Source organism: Saimiri boliviensis, chromosome 1 (assembly GCF_048565385.1).
Source record: "Saimiri boliviensis isolate mSaiBol1 chromosome 1, mSaiBol1.pri, whole genome shotgun sequence".
Classification (NCBI taxonomy): Eukaryota; Metazoa; Chordata; class Mammalia; order Primates; family Cebidae; genus Saimiri; species Saimiri boliviensis.
The window spans coordinates 167,394,890-167,412,772 of NC_133449.1; the positions used below are offsets into that span (position 1 = coordinate 167,394,890).

General features: G+C 40.9%; 1 protein-coding gene across 2 annotated transcripts in view; it reads right to left on the reverse strand.

The window, feature by feature from the left end:
• SIL1 (SIL1 nucleotide exchange factor) overlaps positions 1–17,883 on the reverse strand; it is a 235,363-nt gene that overhangs the window by 73,545 nt on the left and 143,935 nt on the right. For both annotated transcript variants that reach the window (XM_074380000.1, XM_003933928.4), the window contains exons 5-6: positions 16,301–16,400; positions 2,192–2,383 (exon numbers count right to left, since the gene is read on the reverse strand). In XM_074380000.1, coding sequence (XP_074236101.1) covers positions 2,192–2,383; positions 16,301–16,400 — 292 coding nt within the window. The remainder of the gene's footprint in view (positions 1–2,191; positions 2,384–16,300; positions 16,401–17,883) is intronic.

Here is a 17,883-nt window from a genome sequence, read left to right on the forward strand (position 1 = left end):
CAATATCCTCCAATAGTATCCAAGTTCACTCTTTTCCATGGCCTACAGGCTCTCTTTATTTTTCCTCCCATTATCTCTCTGAGCTCCATCTGCTTTTCCTCTGCCCTCTCTCAACTTCAGTTGCACTGATTCAAACACACTAGGCAGGCTCCCACCACTGGGCTTTTGCACTTGCTGTTCCTCCAGGCTGAGATGCCCCTTCTCAATGCTGCCAGTTCCTAGCTCACTCTACTTTTTATTTTTCTACAATATTTATCATCTTTAAATATATTATTTATAACATATTCCTTTCTTATATTTGTCTATCTGCTTCTGCTGAAGGTAAGCCCTAATTTTGTTCAGAGACATATCTCAAGTGCCTGGAACAGTACCTGGGAATTAGTAGACACTTGATAAATTTATTTATTGAATAAATCAGTGGCTTTTATTGGCTCCTCATTAGTTCCACCTTTTGAGCTTAATTCAAAAGGTATCGGTTTCCTTTGAGAAACAGAATGGCCAAAAGTTTTAGAGCACAGAGTTAAGGGTCGGACAGACCTTGTTGCAAATTCCAGCTCTACCATTCACTAGGCTGGATGATCTTGAGCAATTACATAACCTCTCTGTGCCTCATTTTCCTCAAAACTTTTGTGCCAAAAGTTTTAGAGCACAGAGTTTAGGGTCAGACAAAATATAGAGAGCCTGTAGGAAAAATATAGAGAGCTTGTTGCAAATTCCAGCTCTACCACTCACTAGGCTGGATGATCTTGAGCAATTACATAACCTCTCTGTACCTCATTTTTCTCATTTCAGTTATGAAATGGGATTACTAGTGGTACCTACTCACAGGGCACCCATGGAAGTCAATGAATTAACATGTACAGAGCACTTGAAACAGTGCCTCGTATGTAATAACGCTCAAGAAATATTAGTCATTATAAGGCTGATCAGTTACTTCCCTGCTTCAAACTCTCCAATGGTTCTTAGGATCAAGGTTAAAACCATAAAGAGCATGATATTCCCAAACTCACCTCTCCAACTTCCCCCGAAACCTTCCCACTTCATCTGTGCTCCCCTCCAGGCCACTGGGCTCCAGTCACTCCAATCTGTTCCAGGCCCTCAATCTCACCAAGCTCTTCCCTGCCCTAGAATCTCTGCACATGTTGTTTCTTCTAGCTGGAATGCTCTAATCTAAGGATTGGCAAACTTTCTCTAAAGGGCCTGGTAGCAAATATTTTTTACTTTGTTGAGCCATATGGTCTCTGTCACAACTACTCAACTCTGCCATTGTAGCATAAAAACAGCAATAAACAATGTATGAACAACAAACAGGGGTCGCTGTGTCACAATAAAATTTAATTTATGAAAGGAGGCATTGGACCATATTTGGCCTATGGGCAGTAGTTTGCCAGTCCCTGCTCTAGTCCCCCCTCTTCACCCAGCCAACCCCAACTACCCTGTAACACTCGGCCTAAATGTCATATCCTCTGAGAAGCCTCCTTATTGTCCATGACTAGGCTCTAAGTTCCTCAGTTACATACTCTTACATCACCCTCTGGAGCCCTTATTACAGTCTTAAATTATCTCATTATTTAACCATTAATTTGTTCTACTGTTACTTACTTAATTGCTTCCTCTTCCAGACTACATACAAAGCTACATACAAAGGACTATGTCTATTTTATCTCTATGGTACCCTCAGAGGTACTAAGAAGGTAACACTCCACATGAAAAAAAGGTTGGTTAGCCAGGTATGGTGGCTGACACCTGTAATCCCAGAACTTTGGGAAGCCAAAGTGGGTGGATCACTTGAGGTTAGGAGTTCAAGACCAGCCTGGCCAACACAGTGAAACCCTGTCTCGATTAAAAACACAAAAAATTAGCTGGGCATCTCTAATACCAGTTATTCAGGAGACTGAGGCAGGAGAATAGCTTAAACCTAGGAGGCAGAGGATGCAGTGAGCTGAGACTGCACCACTGCACTCCAGGCTGGGAGACAGAGTGAGACTCCATCTCAAACAGAAAAAGAGGTTGGCTCTGGCCTCTAAGACTGTACCTTACTAAAAAAGACAATATGCCTGGATTAAAAATAGTCTATGCTCTGGGAGAGTAGTAAAGATGCTGATGCTATTTTCTTAGGGCTTAGAGAAGGGGGATTTATTTTTGGAGCTGTTGTTTAAAAGTCTGACTTATGGACAAAGAAATATAGTACCTGATGGACATAATACTCAAGATCAAAGAGTGCCGCAATCTTTTCTTCCAAACTGGAGCTGGTACTGTTGAACTTGTTGATCAGCCGTACCATGATCTGCATATCAGTCTCAATGACAACATTCAGCTCATCAAAGTCCTTCTTCAGTTCCTCAATGGGGCGGAAAAGCCGCTTTACCTCGGCCTGTCTTGCCTAGGGAGAGGAGCAAAGAGATGATTACATTGGTTGGAGACATCTCCCCAATATGTCTGTGGTCTACCATGGATACTCATCCTCAAAAAACTGCTGCTGTAAGCCTCAGTCTTCTCTAATCTGCACTATCAAAAATACTAACACTTTCTAAGATGCTCAGAGAAGAGAACCCTCAAAGTCCACCTATATAGGACTCTGCTCTAAAAACACACTCAAGATGTTCCAAGGTTCACTTATTCAATTCCAATTTCCAATGTTCAGGAAGAACAGAAAGGCTTCTTGCCACCATCACTGAGGTAAGGGGAAGCAATGCAAGCTCATCTTCAACCCCAAACATCACATGAAACAGCTAGACCTAAGGTAGGATAACCCACACCCTGCTTCTCCACCTTCCACAATCAGAATACCTTGGCCTTGCAGTACCCAACCCAGCAACATTTTAGGTTAACTTGGACAGAGAAAACTATGGGTAAGAGCTGTCAGAGCAGGAGCAATTTGCTGATGAAAATTAAATCACTGTCATTACTGTCACTCTAACCACAGGTATACGATTTGTTCAACTGTTTGAAATGGCTAAATTACTATATGTACTATACTTAAATGTTGAACGATTTTCTCTCAATCGCTCCCCACTCCACTCACATATAAAGATTTTAAAAACGAAATTACATTAAAGGTGTATAAAAGACTTTAATTAAATATTTTATACATGTGACACTGTTTTCTTCCCAATTTGAGAGGATACTGCCCATAAAGAGAGTCTGAAAAGTCACAGTAGTTTATGTATCTGTCTTCCAAGAAAAATTAAAAGGCACAGATATTTATAAAAAGCCAGATGAACAGCTGTCATCTCCAAATTGCTCATCTACTACCTATGGTTTTTTTCTCCCCAGTTACAAAGCACTCCATAGAAACACCAACCAAAGAAATCAATCAGCCTCTCTTAAAAAAAAACCAAGCTCCTAGAGGAACAATCACATCCATGGGGTACCACATCCTGATTCTCTGGGCTAAAACAACATGAGATACTCTCCCTGAAGCCAGCTAGTGGTCTCTGGATGGCTGCCAAAGCCAAGCAAAGAGGTCTGGGAAGGCTGAGTCACTTTCGAGAGCTGTGAGATGACGGGTAAGTGACCACATTAAGAAACTAGGGACATTTGTCTCACAAAAACGCTGTGCGCCTGGCTCTCAAGAAGGCCTTCCAAAAAAGAAAAAACAAAAAAGTTTTGGCCAGAAGCAGCAGCTCACCACTGTAATCCCAGCACTTTCAGAGGCTGCGGCAGGTAGATCACCTGAGGTCAGGAGTTTGAGACCGGCCTGTGTGACATGGTGAAACCCCATCGCTACTAAAAATACAAAAACTAGCCAGGTGTGGTGGCACACACCTATAATCCCAGCTACTCAGGAGGCTAAGGCAGGAGAATTGCTTAAACCTGGGAGGCGGAGGTTACGTCAAGCCAAGATCACACCACTGCACTCCAGCCTGGGTGACAAAGCGAGACTCCATCTCAAAAAACAAACAATTTTTACTTTCAAATAATTATAAATTCCCAGGAAGTAACACAAATAGTACAGAGAGTGTCATATACCTTTCATCCAGCTTCCCCCAATGTTAACATTTTACATAAAGATATTACAATGTCAAAATCAAGAAAAGGGCTGGGCACAGTGGCTCACGCCCATAATCCCAGCACTTTGGAAGGCCAAGGTGGGAGGATCACCTGAGGTCGAGAATTTGAGACCAGCCAGACCAACATGGAGAAATTCCATCTCTATAAAAAATAAATAAAAAATCAAGAAAAGGATATAGGTACAATACCATTGACTATACACGTTGTTCAGATTTCACCAGTTTTTACATGCATTCATTTACATGTATGTGTACCATTCTATGTAATTTTACCTGAGATATAAACTTATCTAATTACCCGAACAATCATGCTAAAGAACTGTCCCACCACGATCACAAAATCTACTATGTGCTACTCCTTTTTTTTCTTTTTTCTTTTTTCTTTTTTTTTTTTTTTTTTGAGACAGAGTCTTGCTCTGTTACCCAGGCTGGAGTGCAGTGGTGAGATCTCAGCTCACTGCAACCCCAACCTCCTGGGTTCAAGTGATTCTCCCGCCTCAGCCTCCCAAGTAGCTGGGATTACAGGCACTCGCCACCACACCTGGCTCATTTTTTGTATTTTTAGTAGAGACAGGGTTTCACCGTGTTAGCCAGGATGGTCTCAATCTCCTGACCTCGTGATCCACCTACCTCGGTCTCCCAAAGTGCTGGGATTACAGGCATGAGCCACTGTGCCCAGCCTGTGCTACTCCTTTATAGCTACACTTTATCCTCCCATTCTATTCTCTTACATCCCTGTGCCCTGGTAGTCACTAATTTGTTCTCCATCTTTATATTTCTGGCATTTAAAAAATGTTATATATACACAGTGGCTCATGCCTGAAATCCCAGCACTTTGGGAGGCCAAGGTAGGTGAACCACTTGAGCTCAGCAGTTCCAGACCAGCCTAGCCAATATAGTGAGATTCCATCTGTATTTACATTTTTTAAATTATATTTTTTAAAAAGAGTACTGGCCAGCAAAGATAAAAGAGCAGCAAACAAATGAAAGGTGGTAACTTTGCCAATGAAATTCGAATTGAATATACATGGAGTTATAGAAGAAATGGCTGACGGTGGAAATGTTAACACTGCCACTGTTTGATAAGCTCTGGATGTGCAAACAGAGGAACTTAGCAAAGGCAAACTTACAGACACAAATTAGGAAAGTGATAAAAAGGCTGAAATGACACTGGCAACAAACTTCACATTACAGGAATTCCCTGAGAATCTCACAACATTAAAAGTACAAAGGGTGAAATGTTGGAGGCTCATTCATACTTAGAAGTACAGTAATCAGCCAAGAGAAAAGATGCTTGCTCTATATTATTATTATTTTTTTATTTTTATTTTTATTTTTATTTTTGCATTCAGGGCCTCGAGCTATTGCTCAGGTTGAAGTGCAGTGGTACAACCACAGCTTACTGCAGTCTCGCTCTCCTGGACTCAAGTGATCCTCCCACCTAAGCCTGAGTAGTTAGGACTACAGGTACACGTCATCATGTCTAGCTAATGGGTAAGTTTTTACAGAAAACTTAAAAAACTGACTGGGTGTGGTAGCTCACATCTGTAATCTCAGCTCTTTGGGAGGCTGAGGTGGGTGGATCGTTTGAGCCCAGGAGTTCAAGACCAGACTGGGCAACATGGTGAAATCCAGTGTCTACAAAAAACACAAAAATTATTTGTATGTTTTGGACAGGTGCAGTGGCTTATGCATGTAATCTCAGCAGTTTGGGAGGTCAAGGTGAGAGGATCACTTGAGGCCAGGAATTGGAAACCAGCCTAGAGAAACCCCTTCTCTATCAAAAATACAGAAAGGAGCCAGGCATGGTGGCACATGCCTGTAATTACAGCTACCTGGGAGGCTGGGGCAGGAGAATCACTTGAACCTGGGAAGCAAAGGCTGCAGTGAGCCAAGGTCATACTACTGCACTCCAGCCTGGGTGACAGAGCGAGACTCTGTCTCAAAAAAAATTGTACTTTTTGACTTTTTGGTGTGGCATGCTGGAACACACCTGTAGTCCCAGCTACCTGGGAGGCTGAGGTGGGAGGATTGCTTCAGCTGTAATCCTGCCACTGCACTCCCACCTGGGCAACAGAGACCCTGTCTCAAAAAATAAAAAAAGAATTAAATGGAATTCTCCTTAAATTTATCTATTAGTTTAGTGCAATTTCTATCAAAATTGCAGCAAGATTTTTTGGTAGATTTTTTTTTTTTTTTTTTGGTAGAAAAAACTTTATTTTTTGTAGAAAACATAGACCATCTCTAGGCTATGTTGCCCAGGCTGGTCTCAGACTCCTGGAATCAGGTGATCCTCCCAAAGTGCTAGGATTGCAGGTGTGAGCTATTGTGCCCAGCATAATTCTAAATGTTTCTAATGTTTTAAATTACAATGTACTAAATATTAGTATTGCTTTTTCATTTATATATATGTTTATAACCAATAGCAATCTAGTTGTTTTAATGTCTGGCAAAACATTTTAAAGATCATGGAACAATCATAGTTTTTCCCTTGATTATGCTAAGATTGTTTTGCATAGTTTCAGTGTGCACATTTTTACAATTCCACATAACATAAAATGAGGACTGCTGGTATATGATACGCAAATATTTCCTTCCAGTAGTTTATCTTCTGATCATCTTAACAGGGCATTTCACAAAACTTTTTAATTTTGGTGAAGTTCAATTTATCAGTTTTTCCTTTTATAAATCTTGCATTTGGTGTCATGTCATAAGAGCTGTTCATCTGGTCCTACTTCCCAAAGATTTTCTACTATGTCTGGTCCTAAAAGTTTTTCATTCTTTTTAGTTTCACATTTTACATTTAAATCTATGATCTATTTTGAATTATTTTTTCTTTTTCTTATTTCTTTTGCCAAAAACTCCAGAGACTATACCAAGTAATCAATTACTTTTTTTTTAAAGGTATGAGGTTTAGATGACAGCTCATTTTTTTTTATTATGGATCCCCATTATTTGCTGAAAAGATTATTTGTCTTCCATTGAATTACTTTTGCACCTGTCAATTATCAGTCAGGTGTATTAGCGTGGGTCTATTTCTGGGTTCTCTACGCTGTTCCATTGATCTATGATTGTCTCTCTCCACCAACACCACATTGTCTTGATCACTGTAACTACAGAGTAAGCCTTAAAATCAGGTGGTGTGTTTTCTTCCACTTCTTCTTCTTTTTAAACTTTTAGCTATTCTAGTTCCTTTGATTTTCCACACAAACTTTAAGCTAATCTACAAAAAAATCTTGCTGGAATTTTGATAGAAATTGCACTAAACTTACAGATAAAGTTAGGGAGAATTAACATTCTAATTATGTTGAGTGTTTCAATCCACGGACACAGTATGTCACTCATTTAATTAAATCTTCTTTAACTTCATTATCATCTTTCACCCAGCTTTTATACTCTTCAGCATACAGATCTTGTATTTGTCTCATCAGATTTATTCCTAAATACTTCATTTTTAGGGGAGCAACTGTAAATGGTACACATTTTTAATTTCAATTTCCAAATATTCTGTTAGTATATAGAAATACAGTTGATTTGTGTTGTCTGTGTATCTTGTGACATTGGTAAACTCACTTATTAATTCTAGAAGGCTTTTTCTTTTTTTTGGAGGCTCTTTGGGAGTTATACCTGGACAATCATGTCATCTGGAAAATAAGATAGTTTTATTTTTCCCTTTCCTTGCATAACTGCATTGGCTAGGACTGTGCTGAATGAGTGGTGACAGTGAACATCCTTGCCTTGTTTCTGATCTCAATGGCAAAGTATTCAGTCTTTCACTGTTAAGTATAATATTGCATGAAGACTGTAAATGTTCTTTATCAGGTAAGGTTTTTATTCCTAGGTTTCTGAGTTATTACCATGAATGGGTACTGAACACAGTCAAATGCTCTTCGTGTACTAATTGACATATGATGTGATTTTTCTTCTTTAGCCTACTGATACGGTGGGTTATACTGATTATATTTTGTACACTGAACCAACTTTGCATTCAAGTAATAAACCTCATGTGGTTACAATGCATAATTCTGTTTACATATTGCTGGATTTGATTTGCTAAATTTTGGTGAGGATTTTTGCTTCCATGTTCATGAGGAATATTGGTATGTAGTTTATTTTGCACTCTGGTTCAGGTGTCAGCACGATACTGGCCTCATAAAACAAGGTGGGAAGTGTTTCTCCTTCTTACATTTTCTGGAAGAAATTGTGTAGAAATGATGCTAGTTATTTTTAAATGTTTGATCGGTATCTCCAATGAAACTATCTGAACCTGGAGGCTTCCTTTATAGGTTTTTCACTACAAATTCAAGGTTTTTTTTTAATGGTTATGGGACTACTCATATTATTTCATATTGGGTAAATTTGGGTAATATACTATTTCATGCATGTTGTCACATTTACATGCATAGAGTTGTTCATAGTATTCTCTTACTGTATTTTTTTTTTAATGTTTGTGGGATCTGTAATGATATTCCTGGTTTCATTTTTGATATAAGTAATTTTTATCTTAGTGCTTTACATGTTTGTCAGTCTTTTGTTTTATTTTGTTTGAGATGGAGTCTCACTCTGCTGTGCAGGCTGGAGTGCAGTGGCACAGTATCAGCTCACTGCGGCCTCTGCCACCTGGGCGCAACTGATTCTCCGCCTCAGTCTCCCGAGTAGCTGGCACTATAGGAGTGCACCACCATGCCATGTTCATATTTGTCTTTTTAGTAGAGAAGAGGCTTCACCATGTTGGTCAGGTTGGTCTCAAACTCTCGACCTCAGGTGATCTTCACGCCTCAGTCTCCCAAAGTGCTGGGATTATAGGCATGAGCCACTGTGCCCGACTATTTTTTTAGTCTTGATAGAGACTAAAAAATCACCTTTTTGGTTTCACTGATTTTTCTCTACTGTTTTTATGTTTCCAATTTCATGGATTTTTTTTTTTTTTTTTTTAGATGAAATCTCGTTCTGTCACCAGACTAGAGTGTAGTGGTGCAATCTTGGCTCACTGCAACCTCCACCTCCTGGGTTCAAGCGATTCTCCTGCCTTAGCCTCCCAAGTAGCTGGGACTACAGGTGCCTGCCACCATGCCCAGCTAATTTTTGTATTTTTAGTAGAGATGGGGTTTCACCATGTTGGCCAGGATGGTCCTGATCTCTCGAACTTGCGATCTGCCCACCTCATCTCCCAAAGTGCTGGGATTACAGGTATGTGCCACAATGTCCGGCTTGATTTCTGCACTTTATTTCCTTCCCTCTGCTTGCTTTGAGCTTGTTTTGATCATCTTTTCCTAGCAGGACCTTCCATTGTAAATACAAGACCTTACTTCTTCTCTAATAAAAGCAAATTTCTCTTTCAGCTTTAGTTGGTTGTATCCTGTAAACGTTGATAAACTGTGTTTTCATTTTTATTTAGTTCAATATATCTTTTTTTTTTTTAATCTCCCCTGAGATTTCCTCTTTGACTTGAATGTTTGGAGATTTTCTTCCTATCTATGAGCCTTCCAGTCACCGGCTGCCTTGGCAATGTCATCATCAACCTTTTTTTGGAGACAGACCCAGGGGGCCAATCTTGGGGGCCAGTGTCAGATACCAGCATTGATACCAGTGCCAGCACAGACGTGGCACCGACTTTACCATCTGTGCACCTCAGGTATACAACTTTCATCTCATTAGGGTTGAACTTCAGCAGTTTGCCCACTTTTCAATGGTTTTATTTTTTTCCTGTTATTTTGTTCAAGTTTCTTATAGATGCTGGATATTAGACCTTTGTTGGATGCATAGTTTGTAAAATTCTGTAGGGTGTTTGTTTATTGACAGTTTCTTTTGCTATGCAGAAGCTCTTTAGTTTAATTAGATCCCATTTGTTAATTTTTGCTTTTGTTGCAATTGTTTTTGGTATCTTCATCATGAAATCTTGGCCCGTGCCTATGTCCTGAATGGTATTGCCTAAGTTGTCTTCCAGGGTTTTTAGTTTTAGGTTTTATATTTAAGTCTTTAATCCATCTTGAGTTCATTTTTGTATATGGTGTAAGGAAGGTGTCCAGTTTCAATCTTCTGTGTATGGCCAGCCAGTTATCCCAGCAACATTTATTGAACAGGGAATCCTTTCCTCATTGTTTGTTTTTGTCAGATTTGTCAAAATAGCAAAGACATGGAATCAACCTAAATGCTCATCAAAGATAGACTGGATAAAGAAAATGTGGTTCATATACACCATGGAATACTATGCAGCCATAGGAAAAGAATGAGATCTATCCTTTAGAGAAACATGAATGGAGCTGGAGGCCATTATCCTTAGCAAACTAATGCAGGAACAGAAAACCAAATACCACGTTCACTTACAAGTAGAATCTAAATTATGAGAACACATGGACATGGAGAGGGGAACACCACATTCTGAGGCCTATTGGGTGGAGGCTGGGAAGCAGGAGGGGATCAGGAAAAATAACTAATGGGTACTTGGGCCTAACATGTGGATGATGAAATAATCTATACAACAAACCCCCATGACACAAGTTTACCTACGTAACAAACCTGAACTTAAAAGTTAAAAATTAGAAAATAAATAAAAACTCAAGAAGAAAATAATAGGCTGCATTTTCCCCTATTTTTTATTCATTTCATTGTTCGTTCTTTCTTCCTGATACTTCAAGTTTCTTTCTGTTCTTTTTTCATTCTATTTGGAGAATATCCTTTAGCCATTCTTTCAGAGTAGGTTTGCTGGTGAGAAATTTTAATTTTCCCCCTCTAAAAGTGTCTTGATTTCCCCTTCACTCCTGAAAGATACTCATGGCTATAAAATTCTGTGTGGACAGTTCATTTTTCTCCCAGCAACTGAAAAATATTCCACATACTCTGGCCTCTATAGTTTCAGATAAAAAATTCACTATCACTCAATTGTTATTACCCTATAGTTGTGTTGCTTTTTTCTAGGTGCTTTAAAGATTTTTCTGTCTTTAGTTTGCAGAAGTTTAACTGTGATGCATTCTGGTGTTGATTTCTGTGAGTTTATCCTGTCTGGAGTTCACTTGGATTCACTTGATGAATCTGAGTTTCTGTCTTTCATCTCATTTGGGAATTTGTTACCCATTGTTTCTTGATTATTTTTTAACCCCATATTCTTTCTACTTTCCATCTGGAATTCAATGACACAAATGTTAGATCTTTTATTACAGTCACCCAAGTCCCCAAAGCTCTGTTATTTTTTTTCTCCAATCTATCTTCTGTTGTTCAGATTGTGTATTTTATTTATCTGTCTTTAAGTTCACTGATTCTTTTCTTTGTCATCTCTGTTCTGCCACTGAGCCTATCTGGTAACTTTTAAATTTTTAGTTATTATATTTTTCAGTTCTATAATCCCATTTGTTCTTTTCCTATCTTCTGTTTCCTTGCTGAGACTTTGTTTCAAGAATGTTCACACTTGCTTGTTGAAGTGATTTTATAATAGTTGTTTTAAAATTCTTGTTAGACTAATTTCAACTTCTGAGTCATGTCAGTGTTAGCATCTGTCTCAGTCTCCTCAGGCTACCATAACAAAATGCCATATATTGGGTAGCTTAAACAACAGTCATTTATTTTTCACAATTCTGGAGGCTGGGTAAGTCCAAGATGTAAGAGTCGATGTGGTTTCCGGTGAGGGTCCCCTTTTTGGCTTACAGATAATCACCTTCTAGCTGTGTCTTCACATGGTAGAGAGAGACAGTGCTGGTCTCTCTGATTCTTCTAAGGACATTAATCCCTTTTGAGCCCAACCCTCATGACCTCTCCTAAACTTATTAACTCCCAAAGGTCCCACCTCCAAACAACATCACACTGCAGGGTTAGGGCTTCAACTTATGAATTTGGGGGAGACACAAACATTCAATCCATAACAGCATCTGTTGATTATCTAATTCAAGTTGTGATTTTCCTAGTTCTTGTTATGAGGAATAATTTTTAATTATATCCTAGACATTTTCGGTATTAAGTTATGAGATTCCAGATCCTACTTAATCTTTTTTAGTAGGTAGCCATCATATTTAAGGTTAGTATACCGGTTCTGGCTTACTTGTGTGGATTGTGGCTCCAATGACAATTTAGTTTTCAGAGCATTGTAGTGCTATTCTGGTCTGCTTCCTTTGTGTGCTACCCAGAGGCCAATCTAAAAACCTGGGCAGCATTCCACAATATAGTTCAGTTCATAAACTTTGTTGTATTAATTCTGGTCAGTTTCTTGCATGAGGCCTATTGGGTGGAGGCTGGGAAGAGGGAGAGGGTCAGGAAATATAACTAAAGGGTATGTCTAGGATTTCATATGCAAAATCCCTTTCTCTAGCTCCCCTCTCTCCCAAATCCTACCCCTACTCTCTAGTTGGGAGGGGAAACAGCTTCACCTGCCACCACTGGATGCTGGCCACTGGGATTGGGAGTCTAGGTCCTCTACTGACACCACTTTGGTGGGAGAATCAAAGCACTGCTTCATTGCTGCTGGCCTGAGGGTACAAGTTCATACTTCTCACTTATTCCACTGGCCCTACCCCAGAGAAGGAAGCAGAATGCTGCCTTACAGTCTCATTGCCTCTGAGTTGGGAATGGAAGTACAGACTCTTCATTCACCCCAACTGGTACCATGTCATCAGGGAGAAGTGAAAAAACATGTTGGTGCTGCCAGGCAGAGGACAGATACTCAAGTTCACCACTCCAGCAGGATAAGCAGCCTGCTACCGACAGATAGGGGTTGGAAAATCAGGATCCACACTTGGTCTCTCTTGGTAATACACCAGCAGGGGAAGCAGAGAGCACCAACTGGGCAGAGGGTGAAAAGTCAAGCTCTCTGCTCAACTCCCACTGATGACACCATCTTGGTGGAGGAAACAGAGCACTGCCTTCCACCACTGTTTTGCTATCAGGAATGGATATGAGTTCAGGCTCTCCATTTGGCTTCCAGTGACCCCAGTGGAGGAATCAGAGTACAGCTTGCTACTACCATCAAATAGGAGGTAGTAGTCCAGACTCTCCTACTCAATGTCCACTGCACTAGCACTAAGTGGGGTGGGGAGATTTTCATGATCTTGGGCGAGGTAGGACAGGTATCATAAATAAGGTTTCTGTCCTGTTAGGATGTGCTTTGCTCAATTCTTTGTCTAGAAATAGCAGGCTTTTCTTATAACTTTTTAAAATCTGCACCAGTTGACATTTCCAGAATGTGGGATTTGCCAACCCTCAGTCTAGAATATATAGAGGACAAAAAGAAAATCCAAGGAACTCACTGCCATGTCATTCCTCAAGCTCCAAGATCCCTAGCCAGTCTGCTTCCTTCTGACAGTGTTTTAGAGTCTTCCTAAATTTGCTTTTAGTATTATGTGCAAGGTTTTTAGCTACCCTTAGCTGGGGGAATAGGGAGAAATTAGCGTATTTTATCTTGCCAAGATTCGAAAGCATAAGAAGGTGGTATCTTAAAATGCAATAATTTATAGAATACAGGTGAACAATAGCTGACATAATAAAACATAAAAGCATCAAGCAATTTGTAGGGAAATAGAGAGGTAAGTAGATGAGATTCAACAATAACAACCCAAATCCGCTGGGAGAGAGAGAGCTTTTCCAAGAACCAAGGAACTCCGGGAAAGACTGATTCACTTAAACCTACTAAGCTACCAGTGGATACAACGTAATTGATGTTCTTCTCCCCCAAAACATCACATTCCCAAAAACCCACTAATTTAATCAAGAGGATATAGCTGAATATCTGATACTATTATATATATATAAATCACAAAAGTACCATCCTGTACTTGTAAGACACCACATAGGCTAGGTTTAAAGATTAATAAACAAAAAAAGAATGGCATCTGTAGCCAGGAGCTTGAGATATGTAACAAACTATCTAACCAATTTCAAATCCATTTATTTGCCGATCCCAGAGCCAGCTCGGATAGCACACTGGCAGTGAGCGGAGTCAATCCAGACGGGCTCCAAATGAAAGCAGGAGAAGGACCCCAGGACTTAGCACCTCAATGACGGTGCTAACAATCTAAGTTCCACAGCATCACGGAAAGAGTATGATAGCCAGATTATCAGAGGTGGGCAGCTGGTACAAATGAGCAGGAGCTAGGGTCTTACATTTTGGTGCTGATACTGGGATCTCCCTGCAAGGGGAGACAACTTTATTTTTTCTTTTTGAGACAGAGTTTCACTCTTGTCACCCAGGCTAGAGTGCAATGGCACAATCTCAGCTCACTGCAACCTCCACCACCTGGTTTGAAGCGATTCTCCTGCCTCAACCTCCTGAGTATCTGGGAGCATGCCACCATGACTGGCTAAGTTTTTTTTGGATTTTTAGTAGAGACGGGGTTTTGTCATGTTGGCTAGGCTGGTCTCGAACTCCTGACCTCAGATAATCCACCTGCCTCTACCTCCCCAAAGTGCTGTTATCACATGCGTGAGCCACCGTGCCTGGCTGAAAGGAGTATTTTTAATTACAAAAACAATTAGAACTTTTAAGTAATCTCTTGCTTTTACATTTTTAAATACTTTTATAAATATTCGTACTTTTCTACACTGATTGAATTACCAGGGTGGGGGAAGTGCCATCACCTGAGAAAAGGAAATCCACACACACTCCCAGGGAAAGCAAAGAGAAGAGAAAGGGTTAAGTGGGTCCTCTATCCACAGAGAAGACACTGAACAGGAGCTGACTTGTTAATGTTCCCATCAGTTCCACATGCAACCGAGTGAGTGGAAAGAAGCCAAAGCCCTAACCAATCCCAGGCACCCAGGTACTCAGGCACCCCTCTCCTGGCCTCACCTGTTCCAGGCAGGAGACATGCTTCTCCTCAGCCCCTCAGCTAATGCATCTGTGGTAGGATGCAATTTCAAGCACTGCCTTCCTTCACCCACTGCTGCTGCCACTGTGCCACACCACATATACTCTCCATGTCGGAGAAGTGATTTTGGCAAGATGAGTAAAGATATGGAGACTGGGCCTGTATTTCACACATCTTAAATAGGTAAACACCAGCTTCCCAGCCCCCAAGAGGTTCATTTTCCCAGAAATATTTACTTCTAAAAGATCAGAAGAACCTATGGCTTCTTCCAGTAATATACAAGCTGTCAAGAACCTAATGCTGCCTCTCTAAGATACTACCTCGGTTCAGGGGAAGGAGTAAAGAGATAAATAAAGGTAAATGACTGCCTAGAGAGGTGGCTCATGTCTGTAATCCCAGCACTTTGGGAGGCCAAGGTGGGCAGATCATTTGAGGTCAAAAGTTTGAGACCAGCCTGGCCAACATGATGAAATCCCATCTCTACTAAAAATATAAAAATTAGCCGAGTATAGTAGCAGGCACCTATAATCCCAGCTACTCAGGAGGCAGGAGAATCACTGGAACCTGGGAGGTAAACCTTGCAGTGAGCCAAGATCGTGCCACAGCACAAACAACCAGGCTATCTGGGCAACAAAGTGAAACTCCATCTTGGGGAAACAAACAAACAAAAAGGCAAATAAGGACTGTAAGGAGAAGGAGGAGGGAGAACTTAGGTCTCCAAGGCAGCATCATAGAAGCTTCTTTCAAAAACTGACAGGACTCAAACAGAAATACAGAGAAATGACTCTAGGAGCTCATGATCCATCTAAGAGTGAGACTTCTTCCTGGTATAGACCTGCACCTGTGAGCCCTCCCAGACATTAGGGGCATGGCCAAGGGGCTATAATTCTTCACCTTTTCCTCCTCTCAGTCTCTTAGCTTGTAGAGAAATTTAGAGCTAGAGGAACCCTCAGTCATCCTCTTGTTCTAGCCCCATGTTTTAAATTTAAAGAACCTGAGGCCCCGAAGAAACACATTTTGCTACATGTTCAAAGGACAAGGACAAGGACTCGGGCTTCCTGCTTCCTGGGCCAGCTCCTCTGTTCTTTTGGAACAAGCTTGTGCCTAATCCAAATGTAAGTGAGGCAGAGATCTGGGCTGTAAAATCTGCTCACTCCACTCAGGCTTATGATAATGGAGAGAATGGCTACCCCTGCTCAGTGCCTTCATTTCTCAAAACATGGAGAGCTGTTTGAAGAAACAGGATGGCAAACAGAATTCTAAGCTAAACCACAACAGAAATGCTCCTAGCACTGTTTATTTATATATATATATATATATATATATATATATATATAATCTAAAAGTGTTTCTTATTTGTCGTTAATGGTTCTTTAAATTATTTTACAATATTATTATCCCATGTTTATTTCAAGAGTTCCCATAAAAATGATTCCCTTCTCTGCAAAAACAAGGCCATTCTGCAGGCTTATACTCACAGGAAAAATCACCACACACCTTGTCTTCCTTTGAACTCTCCATCTCTGCTCCCTCCTTGAATTTTGCCAGTGCACTCTTGAGGTCCTGAGATGTATAGGTGTTGGTGTTGATATTCAGCCTGTTCAAAGAAAACTGAGAGTAAAGAGGAAGGCATGGCTGGGCTTGGTGGCTTGCACTTGTAATCCCAGTACTCTAAGTGGCCACGATGGAAGCATAACAAGATCCCATCTCTACAAAAAAAATTTAAACATATTAACTGGGATGTAAAGGTACGTGCCTGTAGTCCCAGATACATAGGAGGCAGGAGGATCACTTGAGCCCAGGGGTTCGAGGCTGTGGTGAACTATGACTGTGCCACTGTACTCCCACAGCTGGGCAACAGAGTCAGGCCCTGTCTCTTAAAAAAAATAAGAGGGAAGCACTATAGTCCCCAAGAAAGAAAATGTCCCTGGGTGAATGGCACCCTAAGGTAAGAGAGGCCAGGCCAGCTCTTTCAGTCAGCTAGGTGTCTAACAAAGTGACCTTACCCTGAAGCTAGAAGAAAGGCTCAGCTGAGAATTGGATTATTTCATGAAAAGGAAGAAATGGCATGGGGCACACAGAAGCCAACCACAAACAGAGGGCTCTCAGCCAGCTTCTCAGGCAGAAATAAGCCTGGAATATCTGTGCAATGCTCCTCCCTCAGCACACTGCCAGGGCAGGACCTCTCGGAGAGCAGTGGGCAGAGACACAGGAAGTAACAGGCACCCTTATTTACTAATATATTTTTCCATGAAAGGGGACAACAGGGCCCTGAGCCCTACAGCATGTTCCTGACCTGATTAAACAAGACAGCCTGTCTTCACAAAAACAAGTTGGATAGATTCACACCATAAGACCAATCTCTGAGTATAGAGGAAAGGCAGGAGGTATGTCTCAACCTGACCAAGGAATGGATTTGAGATACTAAGGAGTACAATCAAGGTCAGCCACCTTCCACAGCCAGCCTCCAAGGGGAGGAGGGAAAGGAATCAATGTGGCTATAATCTCGGGAACCTGCCAAAGACCAGACTGGTCTCCTCACAAAATTCCCTGGAGCTGATCCAAGCCACAGCTATACATCTTGACCGGAGAGAAGACATCCATCATGGGGAAGCAAGGTTTTACCACTAACATTCATTTTAGTTCAATGAACAGAGGTAAGCACAAGAATGATGTGGACAAAGGAAATAGTGGAGTGTGGACTGTGCTTAACAAGACTGGCTGGCTGGCATTGGGTTCAGGATTCCATATATCCTGGAATGCCCACAAGATTTCAGAGGTGAGGAGGAAGGGGCTACTGGCCTGCTCTACTCCAGGCTGGAAGAGCTCATCAGTCTCACAGTCTGAGATTCCAGCAGGCCTCAGCTCTCATGTACTAGGGCTTTCATTCTTCCTAGAGACCTTTCAGGACCCTGAGAAAAACACTCTTCTTCTTTAAACCTCAGTCCTCCTAAATTAATTAACAATAACTAGTAACTCATTTATTGAGCACTTAGCCATGTGTTAAGCAGTGTATTAGTCCCTTAAAAGGAATATTTCATTCAAATTGTTATCACAATCCTACAAAGTAGGGGGAGAAT